At 43.0% G+C, this 18,401-nt stretch overlaps 1 protein-coding gene across 1 annotated transcript in view; it reads right to left on the bottom strand.

Moving 5' to 3' along the window:
* LOC128703962 (zinc finger CCCH domain-containing protein 13) overlaps window positions 1-18,401 on the bottom strand; it is a 29,997-nt gene that overhangs the window by 226 nt on the left and 11,370 nt on the right. Inside the window, exons 2-3 of the mRNA XM_070104875.1 lie at window positions 8,591-9,005; window positions 1-1,630 (exon numbers count right to left, since the gene is read on the bottom strand). The exon at window positions 1-1,630 is cut by the window's left edge and continues 226 nt beyond it. Of these exons, the coding sequence (XP_069960976.1) occupies window positions 721-1,630; window positions 8,591-8,946 (1,266 nt within the window). The 5' untranslated portion in view covers window positions 8,947-9,005 and the 3' untranslated portion in view covers window positions 1-720. The remainder of the gene's footprint in view (window positions 1,631-8,590; window positions 9,006-18,401) is intronic.

The following is an 18,401-nucleotide window of genomic DNA, read 5'->3' as shown; positions in this document are numbered from 1 at the left end:
GGATGATGCTGTCTTGGTGACGACAGCAGGATGATGCTGTCTTGGTGACGACAGCAGGATGATGCTGTCTTGTAACGACCACTTGATAAACAAGACACATGTGATGTATTAGACATGTATGCAACACTTGGGTATAATTCCATCATACCAGAGTTCACTATATCTTCTGCCTCTGTATTTGACTGAAGAACTCTGCTGGGTAGACCAAACACTTCAACAATAACGATACCTAACTGTTGTACGTGTCATTAATCTTCAGTTTGTTGGTATTTTATACCGTTTTTAACGTACCATTTGGGCGTCCTTAGTTCAATACAGAGGAGAATGGTTGAAGATCAGAAAGAGTTTGAGGTAATCAGTCCTTGAGTCTTGGAGATGGTGATGACCACAGTAGTCTTGAAGACTCTGAGGCACAGATAGGAAGTCTCGCCAGTATATAAACACCAGTCTTCCTGTCTGTGCTTCAGAGCCTCTAAGACTACGGTGGTCATCACCAACTCCAAGACTCAGGGACTGATTACCTCGTCTTTTCTATACAGTTCTACAATCTTCTCATTATGTCCTCGAATTTGTATTGACAAAGCCACTGGATGGCGAAAGGTCTACAATAAAGATACCCAGATATTGCGTACATGTCTAGTTCTACATCTTGTGGGTACTGTGTACCATACATGTACAAAGACGGTCTTTATTGCGCGCGTCTTGTTTCTCAAGGTGGTTTTAATAGTGAGCAGCAGGCACGGAGGTCGTACGAATGAACTGTGGCGTAGTCGTGTGGTCGTAGCGGAAACGACGGTAGTCGTCATGCTGGGCACGATTGATGTGAACGGCAGCCGTGCCGCCGTTGACAGGATAGTCGTACGTTCGTTTGTTAACATGGATGAAGTGGGTTGGACCGCGTGTGGTTTCTAGAGGGTCCGGGCGGGCCGTGGCCCGGTCCAGGCCGGGAAATCTTCGGGTATCGGGAATTTCGTTGTAGCTGTCCACGGAGGGGCAGGAACCGGAACTGCAGGAGTTCCGCCGGCGAAGGCTGGCTTGCGAGCGATACCTTCTGTCGGAGCGACTCTCTCGCAGCGGTCTGGGATCCTCAGCGGTGTCGTACATGGATCGTCTGCGAGGATCGTTACAGCTTCGCGGATCATCTTCGTTGACGGATCGCTGGTTGAGGTCGTGCATGGACTTGGCTCTGTGGTAGTCGGGTCGTTCGGGGGACTTGACCCGTGGTACTCTGTAGTCCTTAGTGGGACTACGACCACGAGGTACCCGACTGGGGCTACCAGCACAGTGCCACGGCTCGGAATCCCGGGTATCACACGTACCGTATCCGCGGTCGTACTCACGGCCTCGCGGCCGCTCCCGCAACAAACCATCGCGAGAGCCGTACCCAGTATCGCGGTCGCTTTTCGGCCAGACTCCTTCGTCGCGAGTTGCGTGTTCGTGCGGGGCGCGGGTATCCCTGCCCCCTGCCCCGGGTTTGTGCTCCCACGACGGGGTGCGGCAGACACCCGCGTGCACCTGAGGGCGGGCGTGGCACTCAGGGCGATCAGAACGCTGCCAATCACGCTCCAGAGAACGGAACTTATCGCGAGCATCTTGGAATCTCTCGCGAGGAGAGACCGGCGACTCACTCCTGAAAAATAAAGAATTAATATTATAAATCTTGGTAAGTGAAATCAACACAGTGGTTTAACAAGACAGGTAAACAAACACTAGCACATATTATGACATGTTATGCCTCTGGGACCTCAGTCACTACTAGCACACACAGGTACAGGACGGGTCTTAATCTGGGTCTTCCACCTGTGGTGACCCGGTGGGAATGAGGTGCGAGTGATAAGATAAGATAAGATTTCGTTCGGATTTTTAACCCCGGAGGGTTAGCCACCCAGGATAACCCAAGAAAGTCAGTGCGTCATCGAGGACTGTCTAACTTATTTCCATTGTGGTCCTTAATCTTGTCCCCCAGGATGCGACCCACACCAGTCCACTAACACCCAGGTACCTATTTGCTGCTAGGTGAACAGGACAACAGGTGTAAGGAAACGTGTCGAATGTTTCCACCCGCCGGGAATCGAACCCGGGCCCTCCGTGTGTGAAGCGGGAGCTTTAGCCACCAGGCCACCGGGCCTGAAGAAATGACATATTTGAGATGATGTCAGGAAGGGAATGAGATCATGCGACTTCTGTTGACGTTTTGTATTATCTGTTGTGTTCTGTGGTCTCGATGACGGTATTAGCGAGACTTCCAGACATCGACGGCGTCTAAGATCTTGTTGGGTGGGGAGGAGTTTGTATCATTCTGTTTTATCCTGTGATGTCCCTCCCTGTGAAGGACACAGTCGTATCTTAAGTGATGTCCCTCTCTGTGAAGGACACAGTCGTATCTTAAGTGATGTCCCTCCCTGTGAAGGACACAGTCGTATCTTAAGTGATGTCCCTCTCTGTGAAGGACACAGTCGTATCTTAAGTGATGTCCCTCCCTGTGAAGGACACAGTCGTATCTTAAGTGATGTCCCTCCCTGTGAAGGACACAGTCGTATCTTAAGTGATGTCCCTCCCTGTGGAGGACACAGTCGTATCTTAAGTGATGTCCCTCCCTGTGGAGGACACAGTCGTACCTTAAGTGATGTCCCTCCCTGTGGAGGACACAGTCGTATCTTAAGTGATGTCCCTCCCTGTGAAGGACACAGTCGTATCTTAAGTGATGTCCCTCCCTGTGAAGGACACAGTCGTATCTTAAGTGATGTCCCTCCCTGTGAAGGACACAGTCGTATCTTAAGTGATGTCCCTCCCTGTGAAGGACACAGTCGTATCTTAAGTGATGTCCCTCCCTGTGAAGGACACAGTCGTATCTTAAGTGATGTCCCTCCCTGTGAAGGACACAGTCGTATCTTAAGTGATGTCCCTCCCTGTGAAGGACACAGTCGTATCTTAAGTGATGTCCCTCCCTGTGAAGGACACAGTCGTATCTTAAGTGATGTCCCTCCCTGTGGAGGACACAGTCGTATCTTAAGTGATGTCCCTCCCTGTGAAGGACACAGTCGTACCTTAAGTGATGTCCCTCCCTGTGGAGGACACAGTCGTACCTTAAGTGATGTCCCTCCCTGTGAAGGACACAGTCGTACCTTAAGTGATGTCCCTCCCTGTGGAGGACACAGTCGTACCTTAAGTGATGTCCCTCCCTGTGGAGGACACAGTCGTACCTTAAGTGATGTCCCTCCCTGTGGAGGACACAGTCGTATCTTAAGTGATGTCCCTCCCTGTGGAGGACACAGTCGTATCTTAAGTGATGTCCCTCCCTGTGGAGGACACAGTCGTACCTTAAGTGATGTCCCTCCCTGTGGAGGACACAGTCGTACCTTAAGTGATGTCCCTCCCTGTGAAGGACACAGTCGTACCTTAAGTGATGTCCCTCCCTGTGGAGGACACAGTCGTACCTAACGTCGTGTCTCTTGCTGGGGTTTCTATGGTCGTTCAGGCAGACTTAAATAGTTCGCCAACTTTTCCCCCATGGATCACAACGGAAATAAGTCACTTTGACGTTTTAGGGGAATTATCCGAGTTAATTTACACTATATAAGAATAATGTCATTATTTACCAGCAGTACATGTACAAGGTATACAGACCATAGCTGACATCAATGACATACTACTATATAGAAAGCCGCTTGTTATGCTGAGCATTTCCCGCAGATTAGGTCAGTTTTGTCCCAGGATGTGACCCACACCAGTCCACTAACACCCAGGATGCGACCCACACCAGTCCACTAACACCCAGGATGTGACCCACACCAGTCCACTAACACCCAGGATGCGACCCACACCAGTCCACTAACACGCAGGATGTGACCCACACCAGTCCACTAACACCCAGGATGTGACCCACACCAGTCCACTAACACCCAGGATGTGACCCACACCAGTCCACTAACACCCAGGATGTGACCCACACCAGTCCACTAACACCCAGGATGTGACCCACACCAGTCCACTAACACCCAGGATGCGACCCACACCAGTCCACTAACACCCAAGTACCCATTTTACTGATGGGTGAACCTAGACAACCAGTGTAAGGAAACACGTCCGATGTTTCCACCCCTTCACGGGGAATCGAACCCGGACCTTCACCGTGTGAAACGAGAGCTTTCGCCACCAGGCAAAAGCTCTCGTGTAGAATGATTTTCAAACATTTTGTGACTGTTGACACTGTGCAGTGTGGAATCCACAGAAAAGTGAATTGATAATTTCAAGGGCCACATCCATTTCCTAGGAGGGCCACATACGGCCCTCGAGCAGTAGGTGGGGGGCCCCATGTGTAGACGCCTGCTGTGGTAGTGAGAGATGTTGGGCTATGTTTCACGGTGAGATATTTGAGATCCCGATCTTCAGAACCTTGCGAGTGAGTTGTAGAACTCAAGGCTAGTTCGTAAACTGTCTAAATCCTCCTGAAGTTCCGTAACATCTTCCTCTGAATCAGTTATCCTACCGATCTTATTGTCATCAGTGAATTTGCTCATATCGTTAGTAATTCTCTCGTCAAGGTCATTTATATGTATATTATAAACAACAACGGGCCTAAAACTGATCCGTGTGGAACGCCACTTGTCACAGATCCCCACGCAGGTTTTACCCCATTTATGGACACTTTCTGCTTCCTGTTGGTGATCCATGACTTGATCCATGACAGCACTTTCCCCTCAGTGCCATGAGCAGCCACTTTCTTTAACAGTCTCTGGTGTGGTACTCTATCAGAAACCTTACTAAAATCCACATAAACAATATCGAATTCTTTATCGTAATCAACGGCCTCAAAAGCTATACTGAAGTTAGTAAATTAGGTAGGATCGGCCCCTCGTGAATCCATACTGAGTGTCATTAGTCAAATTATGCTTATCAAGACGACTTCTTAATTATCAGATATAATTGACTCTAGTAATTTGCCTACAATTGAGATTAATATATATATATATATATATATATATATATATATATATATATATATATATATATATATATATATATATATATATATATATATATATATATATATACATATATTTATTTTTCTTTTTATTATCACACTGGCCGATTCCCACCAAGGCAGGGTGGCCCGAAAAAGAAAAACTTTCACCATCATTCACTCCATCGCTGTCTTGCCAGAAGGGTGCTTTACACTACAGTTTTTAAACTGCAACATTAACACCCCTCCTTCAGAGTGCAGGCACTGTACTTCCCATCTCCAGGACTCAAGTCCGGCCTGCCGGTTTCCCTGAATCCCTTCATAAATGTTACTTTGCTCACACTCCAAAAGCACGTCAAGTATTAAAAACCATTTGTCTCCATTCACTCCTATCAAACACGCTCACGCATGCCTGCTGGAAGTCCAAGCCCCTCGCACACAAAACCTCCTTTACCCCCTCCCTCCAACCTTTCCTAGGCCGACCCCTACCCCGCCTTCCTTCCACTACAGACTGATACACTCTTGAAGTCATTCTGTTTCGCTCCATTCTCTCTACATGTCCGAACCACCTCAACAACCCTTCCTCAGCCCTCTGGGCAACAGTTTTGGTAATCCCGCACCTCCTCCTAACTTCCAAACTACGAATTCTCTGCATTATATTCATACCACACATTTTCCTCAGACATGACATCTCCACTGCCTCCAGCCTTCTCCTTGCTGCAACATTCATCACCCACGCTTCACACCCATATAAGAGCGTTGGTAAAACTATACTTTCATACATTCCCCTCTTTGCCTCCAAGGACAAAGTTCTTTGTCTCCACAGACTCCTAAGTGCACCACTCACTCTTTTTCCCTCATCAATTCTATGATTCACCTCATCTTTCATAGACCCATCCGCTGACACGTCCACTCCCAAATATATGAATACGTTCACCTCCTCCATACTCTCTCCCTCCAATCTGATATTCAATCTTTCATCACCTAATCTTTTTGTTATCCTCATAACCTTACTCTTTCCTGTATTCACCTTTAATTTTCTTCTTTTGCACACCCTACCAAATTCATCCACCAATCTCTGCAACTTCTCTTCAGAATCTCCCAAGAGCACAGTGTCATCAGCAAAGAGCAGCTGTGACAACTCCCACTTTATATGTGATTCTTTATCTTTTAACTCCACGCCTCTTGCCAAGACCCTCGCATTTACTTCTCTTACAACCCCATCTATAAATATATTAAACAACCACGGTGACATCACACATCCTTGTCTAAGGCCTACTTTTACTGGGAAAAAATTTCCCTCTTTCCTACATACTCTAACTTGAGCCTCACTATCCTCGTAAAAACTCTTCACTGCTTTCAGTAACCTACCTCCTACACCATGCACTTGCAACATCTGCCACATTGCCCCCCTATCCACCCTGTCATACGCCTTTTCCAAATCCATAAATGCCACAAAGACCTCTTTAGCCTTATCTAAATACTGTTCACTTATATGTTTCACTGTAAACACCTGGTCCACACACCCCCTACCTTTCCTAAAGCCTCCCTGTTCATCTGGTTCACAATAAACACCTGGTCCATACACACCCTACCTTTCCTAAAGCCTCCTTGTTCATCTGCTATCCTATTCTCCGTCTTACTCTTAATTCTTTCAATTATAACTCTACCATACACTTTACCAGGTATACTCAACAGACTTATCCCCCTATAATTTTTGCACTCTCTTTTATCCCCTTTGCCTTTATACAAAGGAACTATGCATGCTCTCTGCCAATCCCTAGGTACCTTACCCTCTTCCATACATTTATTAAATAATTGCACCAACCACTCCAAAACTATATCTCCACCTGCTTTTAACATTTCTATCTTTATCCCATCAATCCCGGCTGCCTTACCCCCTTTCATTTTACCTACTGCCTCACGAACTTCCCCCACACTCACAACTGGCTCTTCCTCACTCCTACAAGATGTTGTTCCTCCTTGCCCTATACACGAAATCACAGCTTCCCTATCTTCATCAACATTTAACAATTCCTCAAAATATTCCTTCCATCTTCCCAATACCTCTAACTCTCCATTTAATAACTCTCCTCTCCTATTTTTAACTGACAAATCCATTTGTTCTCTAGGCTTTCTTAACTTGTTAATCTCACTCCAAAACTTTTTCTTATTTTCAACAAAATTTGTTGATAACATCTCACCCACTCTCTTATATATATATATATATATATATATATATATATATATATATATATATATATATATATATATATATATATATATATATATATATATATAATGTATGTATATATATATATATATATATATATATATATATATATATATATATATATATATATATATATATATATATATATATAATGTATATATATAATATATATATATATATATATATATATATAATGTATATATATATATATATATATATATATATATATATATATATATATATATATATATATATAATGTATATATATGGGATGGGTCTATGAAAGATGAGGTGAATCATAGAATTGATGAGGGAAAAAGAGTGAGTGGTGCACTTAGGAGTCTGTGGAGACAAAGAACTTTGTCCTTGGAGGCAAAGAGGGGAATGTATGAGAGTATAGTTTTACCAACGCTCTTATATGGGTGTGAAGCGTGGGTGATGAATGTTGCAGCGAGGAGAAGGCTGGAGGCAGTGGAGATGTCATGTCTGAGGGCAATGTGTGGTGTGAATATAATGCAGAGAATTCGTAGTTTGGAAGTTAGGAGGAGGTGCGGGATTACCAAAACTGTTGTCCAGAGGGCTGAGGAAGGGTTGTTGAGGTGGTTCGGACATGTAGAGAGAATGGAGCAAAACAGAATGACTTCAAGAGTGTATCAGTCTGTAGTGGAAGGAAGGCGGGGTAGGGGTCGGCCTAGGAAGGGTTGGAGGGAGGGGGTAAAGGAGGTTTTGTGTGCGAGGGGCTTGGACTTCCAGCAGGCATGCGTGAGCGTGTTTGATAGGAGTGAATGGAGACAAATGGTTTTTAATACTTGACGTGCTGTTGGAGTGTGAGCAAAGTAACATTTATGAAGGGATTCAGGGAAACCGGCAGGCCGGACTTGAGTCCTGGAGATGGGAAGTACAGTGCCTGCACTCTGAAGGAGGGGTGTTAATGTTGCAGTTTAAAAACTGTAGTGTAAAGCACCCTTCTGGCAAGACAGTGATGGAGTGAATGGTGAAAGTTTTTCTTTTTCGGGCCACCCTGCCTTGGTGGGAATCGGCCGGTGTGATAATAAATATATATATATATATATATATATATATATATATATATATATATATATATATATATATATATATATATATATATATATATATATATATATAATGTGTATATATATATATATAATATATATATATATATATATATATATATATATATATATATATATATATATATATATATATATATATATATATAATGTATATATATATATATATATATATATATATATATATATATATATATATATATATATAATATATATATATATATATATATATATATATATATATATATATATATATATATATATATATATATATATATATATATATATGTAAAGGGTACTAACCTATCTCTGTTATTCTGTCGGCGAGTTCTCCTGTGATGAACAGGTCTGATGGGCGATACATCCCGGGGGGCACGAGTGGGCGACGGGTGCCGCCCTCCAGGCGGGGAGTGCCGTCCCCCGGGCGGGGAGTGCCGTCCCCCGGGCGGGGAGTGCCGTCCCCCGGGCGGGGAGTGCCGCCCCCCGGGCGGGGAGTGCCGCCCCCCGGGTGGGGAGTTATGTACACCTCTAGCACGTCCCCTGGTGGGTGACTGGTTCCTGGCTATGTAACCCTGTGGCTGTGTGCCCCTGCTGGTACCTCTGACAGGGTGTCCTGGTACCATGACAGGGTTCTCACGCCCCTGCCATGATGGCTGCATGAGAATAAGCTCAGGGTCCTCCTGTACCTCTCTTCTACCATGGCGCTCCCATTCCTCATCTGAAATGCAGGAATTCCCATTAATATCCCATGGATTACCATGCCAACCATAACTACCATCTTCCCTAGCACATCTACCATAAATAGACCCTAAAATTAACATAGGACAATGGGATTTAAAGTGTATATACTACACGTCAAGAATACTTAAATACCTAAAATACTGATTAATGTAAACTACCAGTGTATATACACTGACATACACCTCACAATGTATATACACTGAGATATACACCTCACAGTGTATATATACTGACATATACACCTCTCAGTGTATATATACTGAGATATACACCTCACAGTGTATATATACTGACATATACACCTCTCAGTGTATATACACTGAGATATACACCTCACAGAGTATATATACTGACATATACACCTCACAGAGTATATACACTGACATACACCTCACAGTGTATATATACTGACATATACACCTCTCAGTGTATATACACTGAGATATACACCTCACAGAGTATATATACTGACATATACACCTCTCAGTGTATATACACTGACATACACCTCACAGTGTATATACACTGACATATACACCTCACAGTGTATATATACTGAAATATACACCTCACAGTGTATATACACTGATATATACACCTCTCAGTGTATATACACTGACATATACACCTCACAGTGTATATACACTGACATAAACACCTCACAGTGTATATACACTGAGTTATACACATCTCGGTATAAAAGATTGATTTACCTGAGGTTTCAATGGAAGGTCAAATAATAATAATAATAATAATAATAATAATAATAATAATAATAATAATAATAATAATAATTTATTTAATCATTTAGAGTGATGGGTAACATTAAGTTATACACATAAACAACATCACAGTAACAATACACACACACCTCGGTCAATACACTGCAGAAAGTCTTGAAACTGAGGTAACACTGATGATTTTGTCACTCTTGATAAACAGAGTACACTATTCTATATGATAGTTACATTGTGGGAACACCAGCAGTGTTGCTACACTATTCTATATGATAGTTACATTGTGGGAACACCAGCAGTGTTGCTACACTATTCTATATGATAGTTACATTGTGGGAACACCAGCAGTGTTGCTACACTATTCTATATGATAGTTACATTGTGGGAACACCAGCAGTGTTGCTACACTATTCTATATGATAGATACATTGTGGGAACACCAGCAGTGTTGCTACACTATTCTATATGATAGTTACATTGTGGGAACACCAGCAGTGTTGCTACACTATTCTATATGATAGTTACATTGTGGGAACACCAGCAGTGTTGCTACACTATTCTATATGATAGTTACATTGTGGGAACACCAGCAGTGTTGCTGCACTATTCTATATGATAGTTACATTGTGGGAACACCAGCAGTGTTGCTACACTATTCTATATGATAGTTACATTGTGGGAACACCAGCAGTGTTGCTACACTATTCTATATGATAGTTATCTTGTGGGAACACCAGCAGTGTTGCTACACTATTCTATATGATAGTTACATTGTGGGAACACCGGCAGTGTTGCTACACTATTCTATATGATAGTTACATTGTGGGAACACCAGCAGTGTTGCTACACTATTCTATATGATAGTTACATTGTGGGAACACCAGCAGTGTTGTTACACTATTCTATATGATAGTTACATTGTGGGAACACCAGCAGTGTTGTTACACTATTCTGTATGATAGTTACATTGTGGGAACACCAGCAGTGTTGTTACACTATTCTATATGATAGTTACATTGTGGGAACACCAGCAGTGTTGCTACACTATTCTATATGATAGTTACATTGTGGGAACACCAGCAGTGTTGCTACACTATTCTATATGATAGTTACATTGTGGGAACACCAGCAGTGTTGCTACACTATTCTATATGATAGTTACATTGTGGGAACACCAGCAGTGTTGCTACTTGTCAGTACTTGTATCCACTCAGCGTGTCAGCGTGCCTCGTTGTGCTCCCGGTTTTTCTGGTGTTTTCACGGTCGCTCTTACGTGCTAGAACTTTAATTTGTGTCATCAATCCTATACGATACATCCCTCTAGCGCCTGGAACCAATCTTGGGCGGAAAACATTATATACTGAGTAAAAAAAGGAGAATTAGTGTGCACTTCCTAGCAGAGTTTACTGCCAGAGGGGAATCATAGGCCTGTCCCGTGTGGAAAAATAATAATATTGAACTTTGTGTCAGAGGAAAGAAAGTCTCCCTGAAAGCATTGAGTATACATAGTGTATAGTGTATACTACAGTGGCTCCCTAGTATATTGATGATAAAGGCTAAAGTGTCATTTGAAAACAGGTGAATTTGTAAATGAAGTGATAAGCCTATAGAGGCAGGTGCCAGAAGTCGCCAGAAACTTACCACAGGTCAGCTGTTTTTAATAATCTTCCTGGCCTGCTAGTGTACTCGCATATAATCTAGTGATACCAGTGAATAGCAGAATACAGTGTTGTAGTAGCAACTAACCAGTATTATAATGGTACTTAGTGGAGTGGAGTGACTTTCATTAGTTTCTTTTTCTTGAAATACCAGACGTTACTGTGAATTTCATATAACCTGTAGTTACCAGCGGTCGCAATATACACAACCAGAAGCAATTATTACTACATAAAAAGCGTCCTTCCTCCAAAATTTGCACCAGTCAACTATAGTGATAATATAGCATTTATTGTGGTGGAGACGAAAAAAAAAATAGAGAAGCTAGATACAGCGATTGATAAACAAAGGTGGAGGCTCGACCGTTCGTCATTGTAGGAGTGCCAGCAGTCACCGGCTCTTCAACACGCAAGTTATACTTTTGTATCAATCAAATCACATATTACTCGGGTAGATAATTTCCAGTAGATCCTTCATGTGTTAGCTCAAATCACCGACCAGTATGGTTTAAATAAGTGACCCACTGATCAGATCAGATAGACTGGTCCGAACCCTTGACTGGTCCGAACCCTTGACTGGTCCGAACCCTTGACTGGTCCGAACCCTGGACTGGTTTCAAACGGTTTCGTTGTGCACCACCTAGCAGGTTATTAATAGAATATTCAAGAGGTTGCTAGTAGAATTGCAGTAAATCAACCATTCAAATCATTATGAAGCTGTGTGTAGTCTGTGGTCAGTCAAACAAACGGGCTTCCACATGCATAAATTGTCATTTCTGTGGAAATTGGTGTCACGCCCCTTGTGCAGATATCCAAGAACTAGCTACAAGCAGTATTAAAACAGGGAAGTGTTTTTGGGTATGCCCAAATGAGATAAATCTGTGGACTAAAATCACAAGGGTATTAAAAGAGGTCAACATCAAAGCTGCTTTCATAGAAAACCTGGAAGCTTTCTACAACAGATGGGAACATAAAAAGTCCGGGCTGAATGGTACTGCCCTTGATACTGGCCATGTAGTCAGAAACTGTAAGGCTGGAGATGATGTCCTGGTAGTCAGTAAATGGGGGGCTGATAGTGCTATCCTGGGAGACAGTAATGGGGAAGCTGGAGGTGCTGTCCTGGGAGACAGTAATGGTGAAGCTGGAGGTGCTGTCCTGGGAGACAGTAATGGTGAAGCTGGAGATGCTGTCCTGGGAGACAGTAATGGGGAAGCTGGAGATGCTGTCCTGGGAGACAGTAATGGTGAAGCTGGAGATTTTGTCCAGGTAGTCGGGAATTATACGCAGGAAGGAATACATATGAATGACCTCATAGGGGACAGGAGCCATAGTAGGGAAACAAGTGTAGTCAAAGATAAGATAAAACCAATATTGCAAACTAGAAATACCGCAGGAAATAGCAAACAAGAGGACTCCACTAGCAATAGTGAGGATATATTACCAAAAACAAATGGTGGGAGCTCCATTGTTGGTGCTAGGGAGGATAGAAGTAAGACAGGGAAACATGCACCAACAGGGAATACAGTCACAGAAACCCAAGGCAAACGGAAACCAAGCCTGTGCACATACTATGCACTCGGTATCTGCTGGCATGGGAAATCTGGAAAAACAGATGGGACGTGCAACTATGACCACCCTAGGAAATGCCATGCCCATATGACAACAGGAAAATGCAAACTCCCTTCCTGTAAGCTTTTTCACCCTGAACTGTGTACCTCTTCAGTACAGGAAAGACTGTGCTATAATTTAAATTGCCAGGCATACCATCTAAAGGGGACAAAAAGATACAAAACATCCAGGCCATGGGAAAACCTGGGTAGCCACAGCCACTCAAGAGGGAGAGGTTTTTTAGTGCCAGGAAGGAAAAAAAACTGGCAGGAAATGGCAGAAATCGTACACCAAATCCAGTCATTCCTGGAGTGGAACCACAGTCGATGGCCTCCACTCCAAACCAACAGATACAGATACTAATGCCGGAAAAAAAATCCCCCCCCAGTACCAACAATACCACCAGTCCGATAACATTCTTCTTTGCAAATATACAGGGTCTAAAGCCAGCAACAAACAACAAAATACCTTTCATCCGTGGACTGCTTGCAGAGGCAAAGGCAATGTTCGCGGCTTTCACTGAGACCCACATAAAGGATCACTTGGACAACGAAATATGGATCCCAGGTTACAACCTATACAGATGTGACAGAGTGAACAGGCAAAAAGGGGGGGGGGTTGGCCTGTACATTGCAGAGTCACTTGTTTGCACAGAACTGCTAAATGCCTCAAATGATGTAGTGGAAGTTTTAGCAGTAAAGGTCGAGAACCAAAACCTAGTCATTGTGATAGTCTACAAGCCTCCGGATGCAACATCCCAGCAATTCCAGGAACAGCTGTTAAAAATTGACCACTGTCTGGAAAACCTTCCAGCTCCTGCACCCAACATCTTGCTCCTGGGGGATTTCAACTTAAGGCACCTAAAATGGAGGAATATAGCAAATAATATTGTTGCAGTAATAACACCAGGAGGCAGCTCTGATGAAAACTCACACTCACGCGAGCTTTTAAATCTCTGCACAAAATTCAATTTAAACCAGCAAATAATAGAGCCTACTAGACTGGAGAATACACTAGACCTCATCTTCACTAACAATGATGATCTGATAAGAAATATCACCATATCAAAAACAATATACTCAGATCACAACATAATTGAGGTTCAGTCATGTATGCGCGGAGCCCCAGACCGACATAATGAGATTAGTCACGAGGGAGCATTCACCAAATTCAACTTCAATAACAAAAACATAAAGTGGGACCAAGTAAACCAAGTCCTAACCGATATAAGCTGGGAAGATATACTAAGCAACACAGACCCCAACTTATGCCTAGAACAGATTAACTCGGTAGCACTCGATGTATGCACAAGGCTTATTCCTCTAAGAAAAAGGAGGAGTAGATGTAAAACAGAAAGAGACAGGCGCTCCCTTTACAGGCGACGGAAAAGAATAACAGAGCGGCTAAAAGAGGTCAATATATCTGAAATGCGTAGGGAGACACTGGTCAGAGAAATAGCAAGCATCGAACTTAAGCTAAAAGAATCCTTTAGGAGTCAGGAATCGCGGGAAGAACTAAAAGCCATAAATGAAATCGAAAGAAACCCAAAGTATTTCTTCTCCTATGCCAAATCAAAATCGAGAACAACGTCCAGTATTGGGCCCCTACTTAAACAAGATGGGTCCTACACAGATGACAACAAGGAAATGAGTGAGCTACTCAAGTCCCAATATGACTCAGTTTTTAGCAAGCCGCTAACCAGACTGAGAGTCGAAGATCAAAATGAATTTTTTATGAGAGAGCCACAAAATTTGATTAACACAAGCCTATCCGATGTTATCCTGACGCCAAATGACTTCGAACAGGCGATAAATGACATGCCCATGCACTCTGCCCCAGGGCCAGACTCATGGAACTCTGTGTTCATCAAGAACTGCAAGAAGCCCCTATCACGAGCCTTTTCCATCCTATGGAGAGGGAGCATGGACACAGGGGTCGTCCCACAGTTACTAAAAACAACAGACATAGCCCCACTCCACAAAGGGGGCAGTAAAGCAACAGCAAAGAACTACAGACCAATAGCACTAACATCCCATATCATAAAAATCTTTGAAAGGGTCCTAAGAAGCAAGATCACCACGCATCTAGAAACCCATCAGTTACACAACCCAGGGCAACATGGGTTTAGAACAGGTCGCTCCTGTCTGTCTCAACTATTGGATCACTACGACAAGGTCCTAAATGCACTAGAAGACAAAAAGAATGCAGATGTAATATATACAGACTTTGCAAAAGCCTTCGACAAGTGTGACCATGGCGTAATAGCGCACAAAATGCGTGCTAAAGGAATAACAGGAAAAGTCGGTCGATGGATCTATAATTTCCTCACTAACAGAACACAGAGAGTAGTCGTCAACAGAGTAAAGTCCGAGGCAGCTACGGTGAAAAGCTCTGTTCCACAAGGCACAGTACTCGCTCCCATCTTGTTCCTCATCCTTATATCCGACATAGACAAGGATGTCAGCCACAGCACCGTGTCTTCCTTTGCAGATGACACCCGAATCTGCATGACAGTGTCTTCCATTGCAGACACTGCAAAGCTCCAGGCAGACATCAATCAAATCTTTCAGTGGGCTGCAGAAAACAATATGAAGTTCAACGATGAGAAATTTCAATTACTCAGATATGGTAAACATGAGGAAATTAAATCTTCATCAGAGTACAAAACAAATTCTGGCCACAAAATAGAGCGAAACACCAACGTCAAAGACCTGGGAGTGATCATGTCGGAGGATCTCACCTTCAAGGACCATAACATTGTATCAATCGCATCTGCTAGAAAAATGACAGGATGGATAATGAGAACCTTCAAAACTAGGGAGGCCAAGCCCATGATGACACTCTTCAGGTCACTTGTTCTATCTAGGCTGGAATATTGCTGCACACTAACAGCACCTTTCAAGGCAGGTGAAATTGCCGACCTAGAAAATGTACAGAGAACTTTCACGGCGCGCATAACGGAGATAAAACACCTCAATTATTGGGAGCGCTTGAGGTTCCTAAACCTGTATTCCCTGGAACGCAGGAGGGAGAGATACATGATTATATACACCTGGAAAATCCTAGAGGGACTAGTACCGAACTTGCACACGAAAATCACCCACTACGAAAGCAAAAGACTTGGCAGACGATGCACCATCCCCCCAATGAAAAGCAGGGGTGTCACTAGCACGTTAAGAGACCATACAATAAGTGTCAGGGGCCCGAGACTGTTCAACTGCCTCCCAGCACACATAAGGGGGATTACAAACAGACCCCTGGCAGTCTTCAAGCTGGCACTGGACAAGCACCTAAAGTCAGTTCCGGATCAGCCGGGCTGTGGCTCGTATGTTGGTTTGCGTGCAGCCAGCAGCAACAGCCTGGTTGATCAGGCTCTGATCCACCAGGAGGCCTGGTCTCAGACCGGGCCGCGGGGGCGTTGACCCCCGGAACTCTCTCCAGGTAAACTCCAGGTAAACACTATGATAGTTACATTGTGGTAACACCAGCAGTGTTGTTACACTATTCTATATGATAGTTACATTGTGGGAACACCAGCAGTGTTGCTACACTATTCTATATGATAGTTACATTGTGGGAACACCAGCAGTGTTGCTACACTATTCTATATGATAGTTACATTGTGGGAACACCAGCAGTGTTGCTACACTATTCTATATGATAGTTACATTGTGGGAACACCAGCAGTGTTGCTGCACTATTCTATATGATAGTTACATTGTGGGAACACCAGCAGTGTTGTTACACTATTCTATATGATAGTTACATTGTGGGAACACCAGCAGTGTTGCTACACTATTCTATATGATAGTTACATTGTGGGAACACCAGCAGTGTTGCTACACTATTCTATATGATAGTTACATTGTGGGAACACCAGCAGTGTTGCTGCACTATTCTATATGATAGTTACATTGTGGGAACACCAGCAGTGTTGTTACACTATTCTATATGATAGTTACATTGTGGGAACACCAGCAGTGTTGCTACACTATTCTATATGATAGTTACATTGTGGGAACACCAGCAGTGTTGCTACACTATTCTATATGATAGTTACATTGTGGGAACACCAGCAGTGTTGCTACACTATTCTATATGATAGTTACATTGTGGGAACACCAGCAGTGTTGCTACACTATTCTATATGATAGTTACATTGTGGGAACACCAGCAGTGTTGCTACACTATTCTATATGATAGTTACATTGTGGGAACACCAGCAGTGTTGCTACTCTATTCTATATGATAGTTACATTGTGGGAACACCAGCAGTGTTGCTACACTATTCTATATGATAGTTACATTGTGGGAACACCAGCAGTGTTGCTACACTATTATATATGATAGTTACATTGTGGGAACACCAGCAGTGTTGCTACACTATTCCATATGATAGTTACATTGTGGTAACACCAGCAGTGTTGCTACACTATTCTATATGATAGTTACATTGTGGGAACACCAGCAGTGTTGCTACACTATTCTATATGATAGTTACATTGTGGGAACACCAGCAGTGTTGCTACACTATTCTATATGATAGTTACATTGTGGGAACACCAGCACTGTTGCTGCACTATTCTATTTGATAATTACATTGTGGGAACACCAGCAGTGTGTTGCTACACTATTCTATATGATAGTTACATTGTGGGAACACCAGCAGTGTTGCTACACTATTCTATATGATAGTTACATTGTGGGAACACCAGCAGTGTTGCTACACTATTCTATATGATAGTTACATTGTGGGAACACCAGCAGTGTTGCTACACTATTCTATATGATAGTTACATTGTGGGAACACGAGCAGAGTTGATACACTATTCTATATGATAGTTACATTGTGGGAACACCAGCAGTGTTGCTACACTATTCTATATGATAGTTACATTGTGGAAACACCAGCAGTGTTGCTACACTATTCTATATGATAGTTACATTGTGGGAACACCAGCAGTGTTGCTACACTATTCTATATGATAGTTACATTGTGGGAACACCAGCAGTGTTGCTACACTATTCTATATGATAGTTACATTGTGGGAACACCAGCAGTCTTGCCACACTATTCTATATGATAGCTACACTGTGGGAACACCAGCAGTGTGTTGCTACACTATCCTGTATGGTAGTTACATTTTGGGAACACCAGCAGTGTGTTGCTACACTATTCTGTATGATAGTTACATTGTGGGAACAGCAGCAGTGTTGCTACACTATTCTATATGATAGCTACACTGTGGGAACACCAGCAGTGTGTTGCTACACTATTCTATATGATAGTTACATTGTGGGACCACCAGCAGTGTTGCTAAACTATTCTGTATGATAGTTACATTGTGGGAACACCTACAGTGTTGCTACACT

Source organism: Cherax quadricarinatus, chromosome 95 (assembly GCF_038502225.1).
Source record: "Cherax quadricarinatus isolate ZL_2023a chromosome 95, ASM3850222v1, whole genome shotgun sequence".
Taxonomy (NCBI): Eukaryota; Metazoa; Arthropoda; class Malacostraca; order Decapoda; family Parastacidae; genus Cherax; species Cherax quadricarinatus.
The sequence above is the reverse complement of the archived record's forward strand: the minus strand, read 5'-3'. Positions and strand labels throughout refer to the sequence as shown.